The sequence below is a fragment of the Trematomus bernacchii genome, unplaced genomic scaffold, assembly GCF_902827165.1.
Source record: "Trematomus bernacchii unplaced genomic scaffold, fTreBer1.1, whole genome shotgun sequence".
Classification (NCBI taxonomy): domain Eukaryota; kingdom Metazoa; phylum Chordata; class Actinopteri; order Perciformes; family Nototheniidae; genus Trematomus; species Trematomus bernacchii.
Window position 1 is genome coordinate 3,363,133 of NW_022987727.1, and position 13,117 is coordinate 3,376,249.

At 41.8% G+C, this 13,117-nt stretch overlaps 1 protein-coding gene across 2 annotated transcripts in view; it reads right to left on the minus strand.

Moving 5' to 3' along the window:
• Positions 1–12,857, minus strand: part of dip2ba (disco-interacting protein 2 homolog Ba) — a 45,801-nt gene extending 32,944 nt beyond the window's left edge. For both annotated transcript variants that reach the window (XM_034145493.1, XM_034145494.1), the window contains exon 1: positions 12,607–12,857. In XM_034145493.1, coding sequence (XP_034001384.1) covers positions 12,607–12,691 — 85 coding nt within the window. In that variant the 5' untranslated portion in view covers positions 12,692–12,857. The remainder of the gene's footprint in view (positions 1–12,606) is intronic.
• Between the last annotated feature and the right edge of the window lie 260 nt (positions 12,858–13,117).

The window sequence follows — 13,117 nt, forward strand, 5'->3', positions numbered from 1 at the left end:
ATTAAAGAGGTGTAACACCTGTGTTTTCTAATAACAGAAGGTAATGACTTTAGGGAGTGAACAGCACAGAGGATGTTGAAAAGGTGTGACCATTATTAAAAACTGAAAATGAAACCATGTGGCGTTGGTACGACCGCAGCACGTGGGGTTTATAGGAAACTAGAGCGAAACGTTTTAAAACAAAGCAACGCACAGTGTACATTATACACATCACGTCATGTTAGGTCATGTAAGCTGAGGAAAAGGGCTTTCTCCTCACATTCAGGGACCTTCATAGTTGTAAAAGACATACATTCAAACTCACAAACACAAACACAAACATAAGCTGGCCGGTTTTAAATTCCTTCCTCCCTGACTCAAACACCTAATCGTTTCTTCAGATCAGACTTTCCTGTCGGGGTAAAACCACTTCAGCTCGATTGTGTTGGCTCTACTGGGCTCAAAATAAAAAGATTATTCCCACTACGGTTTTAAAGAAACATGTATCAATCAGACTGGAGAGTCAGCATCCTGAAGTTGTTTTTGCCAAAGAAATAAAACTAATGCTCCTTCCAAGCTTTTAAAGCATTCATATTCAGTTTGAGTGCAGAGTGGGGGTATTGCCCTACTTCCTCCATTACTTCTATTACCCAGAGCATTTTATATTGGCAGAGACGGCACTCTTGGGCCAGCTGAGAGAGAGGTTCTGAGCTGGGCAACGTTACAGCGTGAGGAAGCCAAGAGCACTCAGACCAAAAAGTCTAGAAAACTATTCTTTATTTTTTCTTACAAAAGCCAAATCACTGATTTCTCAACTTAAATTCCATCAAAAGATGACACTCGCCTCTTATCGGAGCTTCTGTTAACACACACTCATTCACAGTATTTGCGTGAAGACAATAAGAGTTGTATAATCTTGCTGGTTAAAATCAATCTGCTTTAAAAACTCATAGCACATTACTTCAAAGAGATAAGATTGGTGAACGACTGTAGATGTTTTATTGCTGAGTCACAAACTGACGTCAGACAGCCACATGTGGGTTGTGTGTTAGTAACAGTAAAAGGTTAATGTAGTTTATTCTCCAGTCAAGCTGCCTTTAAGCACACTGTAACAGCACTGTTGAGGTGAGCCAGATTATCTAGCTACTCTGCCACTGTCCTGGATAACCAATCACATCGAGCTAATGCACAAAATGCTAAACTAAATGATATTGACATGGGGCTATCACACCAGTTTGTGCATTATTAATAACCCATTTTCATAGGAGACATTTTGCCTTGTCATAGAGGTTGAAGCACAGGTGTATTAATGTGATTAATAACACCTGTGCTCTAGCGGCTGCATTTCATTTACAGTCAATCAGTTCCAGGTGTCACTGGGGCACATAATAAAACTGAGTCATCGTTAATGTAACACCTGTGTTTTCTGCTAAATGTCCGCCGTGAAAAGAAGGTCTGCAAGTTGCCAAAAAACATGAATGGGAAGCCAGTAAGAACTACTACAAATATATGTATTTCTATGTCAAATATAATTCAACCTTCTTGAAATATAACATTCAAGATTGAAGAATGTGTTGCTATCTTAAAATTAAGGAATGTTGGTATTGTTTATATTGGCTGACTGTCAATCATGGCTCACTGGGACACTTGAATTAAGCAGTCATCATTATTAGTAACACCTGTGTTGTTATACTATGACAAACTGCAGTGAAAGAGGCCTGTTCTGCTGTATAAACTGACTTGTGAGTAGTTTAGTGGCTTCTCCTCCAGCTCATTTATTCCAACTATGAGGGCAGTGAAATCAGGTCAGTAGGTTGACTGACTTAATTTCACCCTCTGTAAGGAACAATAACAGTCATCTAAAGAAAAGCATCCTTGCCTGAATTCTGCATGAGGGACCGGGTTATAAGAAGTGTGTACGGAGCGGTGAAAGTGAGCCAGAGGTATGCAGTGTCACTGCGGTGATGTTGTAGTTAAGACATTCTCACAGGGGTCAGGAGTGAGGGGCCTGGAGTGAGGTTCACTGACACTGGTACATCAATTGAAGCGTCATCTGAAGCCCAAAAAAACTCATCCCAACCCGTAGCGTTTGAACCGTGCTTGGCTTTGTAACATCCTCCCATCTCTAGAAGACAAATGTACCAATAATATGCTCCCTGACTCTGCCTAATTGCTTTTGGATGGTGAGTTAAAAGAGGACATTAGTGTGGAAGGAGAAGCGTTAACCAGGCAGTGGATTTCATTTAATCAATATTATGAGCTCATAAGGTGGCTGGAGTAGCCTTAAGAATCACTCTCATCCCGAGGTGTTGAGCGGCCTTATTGCCTACGCTCCCCTCTGCGGACAGCTCATGGTCCTGACCTCCCACCACCCACTGCTCACAGTCATGACACCGCCTGTCGTCACGATGGGAATCCATCGACGCGCTGTGAATGTGTGGGGATGTTCAACAAGGGGCCACACTAGAGGAATGTGTAAAATAAAAAGCAATGAGGGGAGAATAGGCTGTATTAATGCCTGTAGATCTCTACATACAAGAACCTTTGTGTCAGCAGAAACATTTCCATTCACATTGAAGTGCAAGGTCACAGGGCCGTGGTGGTGAGGTGAGTGCTACTCAATGGTACACAGATAGGTAGGGGGTTAGATGACAGTGCAGTGACTAAGGAAGAGATGACAGACTTGACAGTGCAGCAATGAAAACTGGTTTGATCCTGACACAGCTGAAAAGTCTTAAAGGTCCCCTATTATACTGTTTTTCATCAATATATTATAGGTCTCAGATATATATACAAAACACGTCTCTGAAGTGTTTGGCTCCAAATACCAAACAGATCACCCATTCTAGCCATGTCTCGTACCCCTCGGTTTCAGCCCTGTTTCAAAAGTGCTGATTCTCTGTCTGTTACTTTAGATGAAAATAAGGAGCCACTCCCCACGCCCCTCTGAGAGATATTTGGTTTAAAAGAACACAATGGTGCTCTAGGAGGAAATTCAGGTGATAAGGTGGGCGGTAGTTACCTTGGTTGGTGATTGGCTAATAGTTACACAAGCCAAAAAATCCTTATGACATCATAAAGTGGCCAAAATCTAATCAGCTCATTTTCAGACAGGTTTTTATATAAATGGATCAGGAGAAAAAGTGAGCGAATCTTTTTTCCTGAAACTTACAGAATCTCTTTACACAGAGGGGACACATGTTGATGTTCAAAAGACATGGAGAAGTGGATTTTGCATAATAGGTGACCTTTAATATTTACTAATGTAGATGTTAAAGAACTACCTGAAAATCTCAATTACAAACTTTCAACAAACACCTGCCTCTCTTAGTATGGACATTTGTAGAGCCGGGCTTGACTTTCTAAATTGATGATACCACATATCTTCTTTGCTATTTCACAATACTATCTACCTCAGGTGTCTACAGGCCATATAGTGTGCACATGTTTAAGTCACTAAGAAAAGTTTAGTTGGATCATCTTAAGATATAGCTCTAGTGCTTATTTGTTCACAATAACAGCCGACTGACTGCGTGTCGTCACTGGAGCGTGACACTAAGCTGCTGTAGGACGAGGGCCTCCCACTGACAGCAGTGTGAGAAATACTGTGATGACATGCCGTCACTACTCACACTGACATGTGGCTTATCTTCTACAAACCATCTAATGAGTCAAATTCACTGTAGCATTATAACATCTAGTGCACTGATACAAATAGTTAAAGCAACACATATCAGGGTTTAACCGCATTTAACTGCTTCCATTATGACTGTACAAATACATTACATACAACAGAGCATGTGAGCTATCGACTGTTGAAAGATTAAGAGGTTGAAGCCCCACCAATCCAATGTGTTTTCACAGCCTTTGTTTTACCTCTTTCTCTGAGGAGTTGAATTAAAGGGGTCCATGACTACAGGCCAAGCTGCAGCACAATGTGCTCTGAGGGGCCAAGAGGGGAGATACACATCGGCCTGTAGAGGGGCTTCCTGAGGACTTCTACTCACTGGTATATTCCGATAACCCTTTGGCACCGCACGAGAATTAATAGAGACCTATTCAAATGGAAGGCATGACTCCAAAAACATAATACACCAACCCAACGAGTCACTGACAAAGAAAGCAGGTGACCTTTTGGAAACTTTCACTGTACATATAGAGCAGGACTGCTGTGCCCCTGAGCTGTGGTTTCCCATCAGCCCTTCCTGTGACGCAGGCCTGCCATTTCATATATAGAAACTGACCAGCTGCTGAGAAAATACCCCGTGCTCCACACACCCTCTTCAAAAGGCTGTAATGATCAGCTGTGGTCCATCAGCTGAAGGGAGAGTGAGGGGCAGAGACAATGAGAGAGAGAGGGTCTGTGAATGACATGGGAAACAACAAAGAGCCGCTTTATGGTCAGAGCTACGGTCATTTCAAGAGTAAGTACCTGATCATAGTTACCAAAAGTATCCCTTTTTGCATTAAAAAATGACGTGGAAGTAGGGCTGCTCGATTATGGCAAAAATCATAATCTCGATTATTTGGGTCAATAATTGATATCACGATTATTAAAAACGATTATCCATTTACTTTGAAAACATCAATTTATTGGAAATAAAATGTGAACAGTATGTTTTTAACAGTCGATTACCCTGAACTTTAAGTATAATTCAACTGAAAAACCAATAAAAATAATAATTAAAAATAAATAAATAAAAATAAATAAAATAAAATAATCGTTTTATTTCGATTATGTTGTTTTCATAATTGTTGCAAGCCAAAATCGTAATTGCGATTAAAACGTACGTGCTTCCTACGTGGAAGCAAGATTTTTTATCCATTGTTAATATCAATGTATACTAACCGGAAGACAGTATCTTTCAAATATCAGAAATACCTCAAGCCTCCAAGTCTTAGGGCAGTCTAAGACGCATTATGTTGACAGGTACATGTCTGAACTGCTCAACGACATTAAAGGCCTTATCAGTCGGACTTTCCTGTAAAGATGCTTGTTGGCTAGTTTTTCCAGTATGCCAAGGCGCAGTATTAACTCCGATAAGTACTTAATAATGAAGTTAAATCAATAGCTGCCTGTAAGACGGGAAATCACTCTAAAAGCATCGTTTATTCACCAATCATTTTTGAAGTATACACAATTTGTAGATTGCATAAAACCCCAAAATGTACTGGTATGATGCTTTAACAATTAGCATACCTATAGCATCTTTCTCCATGGGTCAGACAGCAGGCTGAGAAGGGCAGCTCTCAACAGGCTGCAGTATTTCACACACCACCCATGGGCGTAACAGTGACCCACATGTAGCAGCCAGCCAGCCTGTTGGTTGGATGGAAGTATTTGCTCCTGGCTGCCGTCTACTAGCCATTTGCCTCAGCGAGAAAGAAATAAGCACAATTAGGACTGACTCTTGGACTTTTAGAGGGTGGCCTCCGATGCAATAATGGGGGAGCTTTTGTGTCAAAGAGATGCTTGTTTTCTCCTCCTCAGGCATGAAAGCAAACGTGTCTTGCCAGCCAGGTCTATTTATATTCACAAGAGCATTCTTCAGCATTAGCCCAGTCACATGGCTCGCCGGCCAGTGGATATAGCCTGGCGATACATCGGAGGGGCCGCATCAGCTCCGACTGAGTCTGACAACAGCGAGACACAACAAGGCTATATTTTTGTGTTGCAATCAGTCAGTTCATCGTTCAGTCAACAAGCTATAAATCATCGTGAGAATCAGTCAACTTTCCTGGTGTCACACAGCCCGACTGAATGACTGCAGGCCCAGAAAGCCACATGGATTGTGCAATGCAACTTCAGAACGTTCAAAATTTGGCGTCAGCCCCGTTGAGGTTACAGGTTGTTCAACAGAGCGGGGAATTAAGGAAGGTGGGAGTTGTACAGACTTGGGAGAAAGGGGTCTGATGTACAAAACGTCTGAGTCACAGTTTGCTTTAAAATCAGTTAACAGCCCGGGGAGGCAGGAGGTTAAAACAGGTTCTCTCACTTCGAGGTGGATGGATGTGCCCCGAAGAAGAGGACGCGCCTTATTGCAGTGACTCAGATTTACAACAGGCAGGAAACAGGCCTGGATACTGATGGGTTTTTGCTTAAGAACATAATGACATACATTTTAAATGATTTGTTTGGTTTAGAAAATGTCAGAAGAAATCTATTCCATTATATAAAACCGAGAAAGTAAAAATAACTCCATATTTGAATGCCTAAAACTGCATTTCCTGCCATTTTTGCATTAACAATATTATAAGGATATATCGGTTATCAGAATAGTTAGCGATTGTTTTTCTGAATGGCAACTAATCGATTAGTCAACTAATCGATTAGTCAACTAATCGTTGCAGCTGTAGTTTATTGTGATGTGATGGTTAACTTATATTTCTAAACTGTAGGAAAATTCTCCATTAACTTGCCCACCTCCAGAGGAAGGTCAGATCACAAGGTCAGCAGCATTTCAGAGTCCTGCTCAAGGGCACTTCGGAAGAGAGGATGCTTCAAGCAAGGCCCGTTATGACACTACAGACACTGTCCCATTATTTCATAACTTACATGAGTCAACTTTAATAACAGAGTAACACTGAGGATGAGTCCTCACGCTGGGGGCAAATATTGTGACAATATGATGACATTGTTTTATTGTTGACAAAATGCAGTCGTCTGTCTTACTAACTCCATGGGAATTGTGATAGTAGTTGTTTTGTCAGATGTACTGAAATACATAACAGTGAAATAAGAATGTGAATGTTTTTTATGGACTATTAATCAACTACTATTGTTGACATGTCGCCCAGCCCTACCTGACATCAAATGTGATCTTGCTCAACAAGTCGAGCATCTTCTACATGTGCAGGTCTGTAGGCTTGATGAGTGGGATGTCAAAACCTCCTGCATTAATTCAAAAGAGAAAGTTTGGCTTTTTTCCCTATGCATGCCTCAACTTCTACCTGGGTAGTGTAAAGAAGTCACGCACACAAACAACAACACACACCTCCGCCCTTACGTGAGGGAGTCCTGATATTTAATGAGAGCGTGTGAATAATTCAGCCTACTACAGGTCTGGAAGAGGAAACAGGACTGCAGCCATCATTAACTATTCACAGTAAAACAGTATTATGACACATGCACACACACATGCACACACACATGCACACACACACACAATTGTGCGTGCAAACATACTGTGTGACCTTTGCCAAGAGTACCCAACCATCTGCTCGGACCGGAGGCCTTGGCTCCGCAGCTACGAGGAAGATGATCTGTGCATTTTAGATTCGGACCTATTGAGCACGAAACAGAAGCATATACTACCCAGATATCTAAGAAGAGAAATACAATTCATATGAAAAGCTATTAGATTCTAGTGAGAAATTATGATGGAAGGTTTAAAGTCGTCCTGAAAGTAGGACTGGGCAATAAATCTATTTTATTGTTTACAATCCATCTTCATAAAAATGATATTGTTACAGAACGCCGAGGAGCGTGTATGATGGTCCACAGTTGCTGCTATGTCGCACATGATAGCATTGTGTTGCATTAGAATCACTATAAATTCACAGTATGAAGACGTCATTGCGGTGTTCCCAATTTGCTTTGGCTGAGGATATATAATGCATTTTATCGTCCCCTGTCTCCCTCCCCGTTTCCTATTTCAAGACTGTTAATTGTCCAGTGAAGTAAAACTTTTTTGCTCTAAATGGTCTTTAAAAATTATAATTATTGTTAGCATACTGATGGGATGAAGCTGTGATCATTTTGAACATATTGCCTCCTCGTATTTGCAGGACAAGTGCTGTAACATTTGGTAAAGGTGTTACCAAAGCATGCTGCGTCAGGGCCTGAGGGAGTCAAAAGCTGTGAAACTGGATAGAGATTTCAGATTCACAATCAGTGTGTAAAGCACTAATTCCTCTTTTGGTCAGTGCAGACCTCCACCTTGTAAACAAGAGCTCTGCACCACATGAGCCTGAGTTTGAGGAAGTCTATCACACGTCTCTGATCTGTCTCAAAATAAGCACTTTGTCTGACTTTTAACAAAAACAACAGTTTGCTGAGTATCTTGTTCAAACAGAGAGAAGTGATCCGTTTCCACAGCGATCGGGAGGAGAGTCTTACACAAGGATCCATCAGGCTTTGCCCTACACGCTGTCACTGATGGCTGGGGTCAAGAAGATGGATGGCTGATATAGACCTGGTCCATATCAGTGCTGTCATCCCCGTTGAGGGCCCTCAATCTCATGTGAAAACAGAGCCCGCTTCGGCTGCATCTGAATGCTGGATGGATGCTTAACTGTATGATTGGCCTAGAGAGGAAGCAACTGGCAATCATCTGAACTCTCAGTCTGCACATACTGAGTGATCGCACATAAACACAGTCGAGCATGTGCAGCAGAGACGGCCCTCCTGAGTTTAAAAACATGGAAATCCCTATGATTTCAAGTTGGGATTCACGGATACAGATATGGAGCCACTGCAGACTCAAATAGATTGATAGGGTTGATCTAAATACATGGTACTTAAATAAATAGGTGCAGGAGATAGAAATAGTATAAACAACATGATTTGGAGAAAACAATTAGGCAATAAATAACGTGGCACCTAAAGTAAAAGCCAGACTTAAAAGATCTGTCTTAAAGTTTCTTTTTTTTTTTAAGTCCACAGAGGTTTAGTCCCTCAGATACTCAGCCAGGTTCTTTCAAAGCCTGGGGTCAAAATGACTGAATCATTAATTAAACAGTAGTATTGGATCAGTACTCGGTATTGGTCGATACTAGGATCCAAGGCATCAGTATAGGTCTGAAAAAGTCAGGTGAGTGCACCCTTTTCAAAACTTAAGACAGGGAGGTTATGCAAATCATTTCCATTTGTATTTCAATGTCAAAAATGGCACTTTGGCCTGGACCCCCAACTACTAACTCACGGGTGAAAACATAATCCGTGTGGAATTTTGGTTTGTTTAACAACTTCTGTACAAAGTGCTTGACAGACGGCGGGGGATGACAGCCAGGTAGGCCAGTTCCTGGGAAGAAGCAGACATGACCTCGTACCCCCGGCTCAGCTGAGAGGTGGACCCCTCCCCTCAGTAGTGCACACAACACGTCATCTTCTCAAGTGTGACCAGTCAACAGCCCCTCCCTGCTCTTCCTATGCAGGCAGCTCATTCCAACGGGCACACAAAGGCAGGGTTCAGCTGAATGGCCTAAATGGCAGCAGAGCTCCTGGTCTCGGCGGCTCAGACCCGCTGAATGGTCCTCATTGTGTCCCACGGTCACAGGGGGCTACAAGAAACGGGTTGATTTTTAAGAGGCCATTTATCAGGCCTGTTTTCTTATCCGAGCAACGCAGGAAAAGGCATTTTCACTTCAGAGGAATGCTTGTTATGGACTAAAGAAAAACAGCCTAGAAAGTGATGACATGCCGCAAGCATCCAGTCATGAAGGAGCTAGCTACTTGAGATCCACCAGCTATGTTCTCAGCTAACCAATATGTGGAAGACAATGAGTAAACATGGCCGCCAGGATCATTCGAATATGATTGTTTTTTTTGCAACTTTCAAGCCTCACAACAAACATGTTACTCACAAGCACGCGAGTGCACAAACAAGGAAGAGACCTCAGAACAGTTATTGTTCAAAGTATTACCACAGGAAACTGACCAGAAATAAAGGTGATTTTTTTGTCCACTGTAATCCATCACCACCACATGTCATATGTTTCCTTAGAAAATAAATTGAGACATTTCTAATTAAAAAAAAGGTCCCCTATTATACTGTTTTTCATCAATATATTATAGGTCTCAGATATATACAAAACATGTCTCTGGAGTGTTTGGCTCGAAATACCAAACAGATCATGCATTGCAGCATCCCATAATCCCCTCTGTTTCAGCCCTGTTTCCAAAGTTCTGATTCTCTGTCTGTTACTTTAGATGAAAATAAGGAGCCCCTCCCCACGCCCCTCTGAGAGATATTTGGTTAAAAAGAACACAATGGTGCTCTAGGAGGAGATTCAGGTGATAAAGTGGGGGGAGGGGGGTTACCTTGGTTGGTGATTGGCTAATGGTTCGTTTCGTTATGACATCATAAAGTGGCCAAAATCTGATCAGCTCATTTTCAGACAGGTTTTTATATAAATGGATCAGGACAAAAAGAGAGCGAATCTTTTTTCCTGAAACTTTCAGAATCTCTTTACACAGAGGGGACACATGTTGATGCATAAAAGACATGAAAAAGTGGATTTTGCATAATATTTTTCTGGCTAATTCAGCATATAAATATCTGACATCTTAAAGAAGATGACTCCATCCCAGTGAAGCAAAGTCATATTGCCTTAGAACAGTCCTAATCATTGATTTATAACATTGGCCATAATATGCCGAAAAATGCTGAAGGGGATAGTTACCAGAGTATAAATTATTTATAAACAATACGGCAACATCTCAGCAAACATATTTCTTTCTAGGCCAACACAATAGACAACACATTAACCTTGGAGGTCAGTCTGCTCTTGGCATACCATCAGATTCACGAATATATCAACCTACTTTCAACACTGGGTGATACGAGCTCTTATAATGTGTCAACAGTCCCACTCCATATAGATTAACAGTAATTAGGTTGTTAATGAGTTCTTCTTTATTGGAATATGAAGTAATATAACTGTCACGTGCATACAAACTATATTGCCAAAGTGATTGTATAGGGGTATAAATCTAATTCATCACAATACAATATTCATATTGATTGTTTTGGAACGATGGGGTATATGCTGATATCGCAATACATTTGCATTACTTGAGCGACTGAAATGGTTGACCTGCATCTGTATTAAGAGTAGTCATAACAAATACAGGTAATCAGTGTCAGTCAACTATATCACACCATCTAGAATCTCCAAATGTGGATCAGCATGGATAGGTAGAGTGGTCACTGCCCACAATGGACGACGGAGTCAGTCACCTCAGCTGGAGAACGTCTCCCAGGTGCGTGAGGCGGGACAAGGGGGGGACTGTCACTGGGATGTGACAGTGTGTGACAGTGTGTGTCAATGTGTGTCGAGAGGACAGGAGCTAACAGCTGCTCTGGGGGAGGGGGTGATTTGTACTTTGCTTTTGGATGAATAAATGGTTGAGATATTTGTGAAATACAATCAATAAATATTTACAAATCTATCACCCACCTACATTTACAATAGTTAGGGTGTAACGATACCAATCGATTAGGATCAATACAATGATCAAGGATCAAATATCATTAATGCAAATAAAAACAGTGATACTTATCAATAGCTTTCAGATACACTATTATTATTTTTCGATAGCACGTCTGTATCAACATTTCTGTATTAGCGCACCTACTTCTTAACATTTAAACAGTTCAAAACATGAGAATGTGGCACTTTAAAGTGACCTAGAGAAGGTATATTTGTATTATTACAAAGAATAGCTATGTCAAATAGGCCCATGATATCATTGCATACACCTGAATTGTATAAAATCCTATCTAGGCAGACTTTCTGAGACTAGCATGTATTATATGGTTGTCTTGAGAATCAAGATAATGTTGTATTTTCATAGAACTAGTGATGAGTAGGACAAACATAGCATTCACCTGACACAGATCTCACAACATTTCACCACAAGATTGTGGGTAGTGAAACCCTTGATGAGCAAGGCACACAGTTAAACCTATAATTGCAGTAATAGCAGGTTTACACAGGTGGTAGGCTCTGTATGTGCATCTTGTTGATCACTGAGGTCATACACTACGTTTGTTAATTACTAACACTAATTCATAACAGTCTGTGTCTTCCTATGACACAGGAGGATGACTGCAGGCCGTGTCATTACATGTCAACACTAGTCACAGTGACTCACAGTTGTACTGCTTTTTTTCAGCTGAAACCTGAACGCAGATGGCAAGAAGAAGCACAGGGCGAGCTAATGATGTGAAGCCATGTGGTCACAGAAAAATCTAATTCCCACCATATGAAGAAGTATAACTAAAGATGAGAGGGTCAAGCTCTGATTGCCAGACCATCTCACACACACACACACACACACACACACACACACACACACACACACACACACACACACACACACACACACACACACACACACACACACACACACACACACACACACACACACACACACACACACACACACACACACACACACACACCACACACACACACACACACACACACACACACACACACACACACACACACACACACACACACACACACACACACACACAAATGATGAGACATGACAATTGAAAATATCTTTGAATCGACAGCTTAGCTATATTGACCACTATACGGGTTGAGATAGCAGGCACGAGGAAAAATGGATGGAGCCTTTCTCTTCCCTCTCGTGCTGCTTGTCAAGAACTGCTAGCTCGCGTGCCCACATCCTTCATTAGCACAAATAAGCTAGCTCCAGTGAGCCCTCATCCAATGTGTTATACACGGAAAGTGGAACAAAAGACTGGGAAATGACCGGTTTAATCGATGCTGGTAAGCCCAGACACCTTAGACACACAGCTAGCTTGTAATAATGCTAAAGCATCCCCCCACGTACCCGGCAGGCAGCCCCCCCCCCCCCCACTGCTTTACCTTCAGACAGCTCCAGGTCCAACTCCGCCAGCTGGTCCCGAGCCTCTTTCGGCAGGGCGGACACATCCACGCTGCGGTCCGCCATCACTCCGCCGATAAACACACAGAGTGCAGTGTAGTCAAAGAGGAAGGTAAAGTGTAGAAAAATTAAAAATATAAAACGCCCTCCCTCAAGACACAAAACAAGCCTCAGAGTGGGAGAGACAGTCCATCCGTGCGGCTGGCCCCTCCGCCATAATGGGAAAAACTCACTGACGGCAGCGAGCCGCTGTCACGTGACTGCCTTTACCTCGCCTGTACGTTAATTCAACTCCATCTCGGAAAACACACACACCGAAACTGTTGCTCCCCCTGGCGTCTGACTGGCAGAAACACACACACATTTGACTAATAACACTACACTTTTATCATTTCATAAATTAATGTTTTTAGTGCTGATTGTTCTGTTGTTTGTTGTTGTGTTCCTGCACAGGGACTGCAGATGGTAAAGAGTTTATAGGTAAATATTATC